The 4,448-nt window shown below is 36.8% G+C and overlaps 1 protein-coding gene across 1 annotated transcript in view; it reads right to left on the reverse strand.

Annotated features, from left to right (window-relative positions):
- Positions 1–940: 940 nt before the first annotated feature.
- The window catches only part of LOC106878411 (uncharacterized), a 37,945-nt gene continuing 34,437 nt past the window's right edge, over positions 941–4,448 (reverse strand). The window contains exons 6-7 of the mRNA XM_052976618.1: positions 3,463–3,496; positions 941–3,039 (exon numbers count right to left, since the gene is read on the reverse strand). Of these exons, the coding sequence (XP_052832578.1) occupies positions 1,962–3,039; positions 3,463–3,496 (1,112 nt within the window). The 3' untranslated portion in view covers positions 941–1,961. The remainder of the gene's footprint in view (positions 3,040–3,462; positions 3,497–4,448) is intronic.

The raw sequence follows: 4,448 nt of genomic DNA on the forward strand, positions 1-4,448 counted from the left end.
ATGTTTGCATGTGTGTGTGTGTCTGTTTGTTGTGTGTGCGTGTGTGTGTGTCTGTTTGTTGTGCGTGTTTGTGTGTGTGTGCGTGCGTGTATGTGTTTGCGTGTGTCTGTTTGTTGCGTGTGTCTGTGTATGTGTGCGCGCGTGCAATTGTGTGTGTATGTGTGTATGCGTGCATGTGTGCGTGCGTGCGTGTATGTGTGTGTCTGTCTGTTTGTTGCGTGTGTGCCTGTCTGTTTGTTGCGTGTGTGTGTGTGTAAATAAGCATTCTGCTTCCAGATACTCAACACACATACAGAGTTGCATGTTTGTGTGTGTGTATTATCCCTCGCATTGCAGAATGTTTCGTGATAATCATGCCGTAACGCAAAATCCCAGAAAGGCGGCTAGCTGGCAGAAACGATAGCACGCCGGGCGAAATGCTTAGCGGTATTTCGTCTGCTGTTACGTTCTGAGTTCAAATTCCGCCGAGGTCGACTTTGCCTTTCATTCTTTCGGGGTCGATAAATAAAGTACCAGTTACGCACTGGGGTCGATCTAATCGACTTAATCCCTTTGTCTGTCCTTGTTTGTTCCCTCTATGTTCAGCCCCTTGTGGGCAATAAAGAAATAAGAAACTGAAAGAAACCCATGTGTGTGTGTGTGTGTGTGTGTGTCTGTGTTTGTCCCCCACCACCATCACTTGACAACTGATGTTAGTTTGTTTATGTCCCCGTAACTTACCAGTTTCGCAAAAGAGATTTATTGAATAAGTACAAGGCTTTAAAGAAAAAAAAGTCCTGGGGTCAAAGCATTTAACTAAAAATTCCTCGAGGCACTGCCCCAGCATGGCCGCAGTCTAATGATTGAAACAAATAAAAATAAAAATAAAAATAAAAATAAAAACAAAACAAAACCATCATCACACTCACAATGGAGAAACATTTTGGGAGAGGAAAATCAATTGTATTTTATCAAATTTTATTATTAATTACATTCAAACGAAAGAAAAAATAAATTAATTTAATACGAAAGAAATAATAAAGTCGTTATTATGGCAGATAATTTACTGGTTGTAATCAAAGAATAAACTATGTTCACACAACAACACACTCTAAATAATCTTTGGTTTATTTTATTACTCAATGCTTTCAATGTTCTTGAATCTGAAGAATACCGAGACTCCAAGATTAAAGAATCACAACCGTCGCAGGAATAGTTCTGAGAGTGTTTCAGGATAACATAACAGAAGTATGTTAATTTTATGAAATATATACCCGTAGTATTATTCTCTTTAATTGTGAATTGAGAATAGTTCCTTTGGTGTGACACCCCGAAATATCAAACACATTTCAAAACCTAATTCTATTGAATTTGAAGTAAAAGTTATTTGCCAACATAACATGCCAGTCCTGGTTTAGGATGAATGTTGGTGTAATTTAACCCCAGGAGACATCGTCTTTAGCTGGCTATACGACACAATCTGTGTCCTTATATTTTCGAACAAGGGAATAATCTTTACTCCAAAGTACTGTTGCTGAATATCTCTCGTTGTGAGATTTACAAATAGTAATTCTCTATTGAATTTGTTGAAACATCCTTAACTCTTTCGTTACTGTATTTATTTTGAGATGCTCTGTGTTTCTGTGAGATGCTCTGTGTTTCTTGAGATGTTCTGTGTTTCAATTACTTTAAATATAACAAAGAATTTAGTAAAGTAACTTAGTTATCATTAAGCTAGTGTCAGGAACATAAATTGTAACTAAGGTTTGGTGGAAGATTTTTAATTCAAAACTTATGAAAACAAGACATTTGTACTCGGAGCCAGAGCTGGTTTTAGCCAGGTTGGTATCGAAAGGGTCAACTGAAAACTTTCAGTTTGCCTATCACAGTGAAGATAACAAAACTAAGATGGTTTCCTTTGGTGATTCTCTCAACATTAACAGCATTGACAGTTTTCCCATGAAACGAAAGAATTTCTAATTTTATTTAGAGTGAATATCAGGTATTTCAGGACAACTATTCCTTTTGGGAGTATCACTGGAACAGTTCGAATTTGTAATACTACAGTCCTGTGAATTGGCTTGGGCAATACTGGTGTTATATAAATCTACAACTTCTATTTCTTTGAAATCATAATTATATCTATCTGTAGCTCCATCTTCTCCTAGATTCTCAAGTTGCTCAGGTTGTCTTTGATGCTGTAGTTGTTCCTCTGCCCTTCCTATGTCTTCTCTTTGTTGATATTGCTGTGGTTGATGTTGTAGTCTTTGATATTGCCTGTTCGATTGGTCGTTAAAGGAAGCATATTTTCTAGTTATGATACCTGAATCCAATGAGGTTCTCCGTTTATATCTTTGCAATGCAGGTATATTTGAAGAACTATTGTTCACTTGGCAACTTCCTGAAACACCAGGAATTTGCAATCTTTGTGCTCTAAAGTCCTGCAAATAAGGTATTGCCGACTTCCTTCTTTGTACATATTCATCAGTCATGGTTACACGACAATCTGGCTTTTGCTCAAGACTTGAATTTTTCAGTATGCAACTAGTATTGTCAGGTATTTTGAAGATCTGTTCCACCTTCATCGTGTTTGACTCCATATCAAGGTAATAATAAGCTATAGTAGCATCGTTATTATTGGCTGCTTCCAGCCAGAGTTTGAATTGGTCCAACACAGCATCACTAACACCATCTTGTATTTGGTTACAATTTCTCATGCTGTTCAGTGCAGATACTGGGTCTTTGGATGCTTGTTCTCTGTAAACTGTCGCAGTGTCATAAGTGCCGCCAGACAGCTCTGTAGAAGTTTGGAAGGTTTCTTCTTTGGGAAAACCTTCGCAGTTCATTATCAGATTAATATCAATAGCAGAAGATGGCGATTCTGTATTGGTTTGGTTCATCTGGAAGTTGTCCTCGGTAAAGGCACAATGATATTCGAGCCTGTGGAACGAGAAACAAAAAAAATTATATAAAAAAGAAAATATATTAAAAGAATAAATATGTAAAAAAAATTTAGCTGTTTCTTTTAATTTCTGCTTAGAATTACTTTTCCATTTTCCACTGAGCAGATGGAATTAACTCTTTTATGAAAATGATGTGTGTGTGTGTTGTTAGAAGGTATTTTTACATATTAAATGAACATGCTGTCCCATTATGTGACACCTTGGTTAAGGGTCTTCTTTTATACCCACCCACCCCAGAAGACCAGCATTTTGTGAATGGATTTGGAAGGCGGAAACTATGTGGAAGCCCATGTATGCATATATATGTGTGTCTGTGTTGGTTTGTTTATGTTCCCCATAACTGAGCAGTTCAACAAAAGAGGCCAACAGAAAAAGTAACACACTTTAAAAAAAAAAAAAAGTAAGTACTGGAGTCGATTTGTTCTATTAAACACTTCAAGGCAGTGCTCCAGCATGGCCGCAGTCAAATGACTGAAGCAAGTACAAAATGAAAGATAAAAATATGGTTGAAGAAAATTACTTTAAAGAAGCACTCTGCAAACTAAATACCAAAACTGTAGGAGTTCATATATGTAATATAGGGAGTTGGAAAATTTTGATTACCCGAAATTATCTTGACAATTTATAAACAAAAACTTCCTTTAAAAGTGCTCGAGATATAAACACAAGCAAGGGAGGTAAATACAAAAATATCATTTTATTTTCTAACAACTGATTGTATTGGAGTTATCTACCTTGATTGCTGCTTTTTAGATGTTAAACATAACTAGCGGAAGGTTTTGTTTCCTAAATGTATTACATAATTTAAGTTTTACAATTCACTGTATTACATGTATAAGATCTTTCAGTATTTATAAAGTTCTTGGATTATTAGACCACCATTTGAGCATGGCCATTGCCAGTACCGCCTGACTGGCCCTCGTGCCGGTGGCATGTAAAAGCACCCACTACACTCCCAGAGTGGTTGGCGTTAGGAAGGGCATCCAGCTGTAGAAACTCTTGCCAGATCAGATTGGAGCCTGGTGTAGCCATCTGGTTCATCAGTCCTCAGTCAAATCGTCCAACCCATGCTAACATGGAAAGCAGACGTTAAACGATGATGATGATGAATAAAGTGGTGAACAAAATGACTTGCAGGTTTTAGCAACTGCACTTTACTTCTTGATCTCATATTCCATCAAGATCTACTCATTCTTTCACTTTCCCAGGTTCAATAAAATGAAGCACCACTCAAGTACTGAAGACCAGTATCACCAGCTTTTCCTTCCACACCCCAAAATAAATTTACTGCCTCTGTCTAGGGATCATTATTTATCAGAAAAATTGCAAAGATAATCTGGAACTCGACTGAGGAAAGAAAACCCTGAATGGCCCGTCCTTGTTTTCTTTGTATCGTCTATCTGGATGTTTTGTTGTCCCTTTCTTGTGACATTTAACTGTCTCGATGTTTTGCGTTCTTGTCCCATTTTGTATTATTTATATATATATATATATATATATATATAT

Source organism: Octopus bimaculoides, chromosome 25, assembly GCF_001194135.2.
Source record: "Octopus bimaculoides isolate UCB-OBI-ISO-001 chromosome 25, ASM119413v2, whole genome shotgun sequence".
Taxonomy (NCBI): Eukaryota; Metazoa; Mollusca; class Cephalopoda; order Octopoda; family Octopodidae; genus Octopus; species Octopus bimaculoides.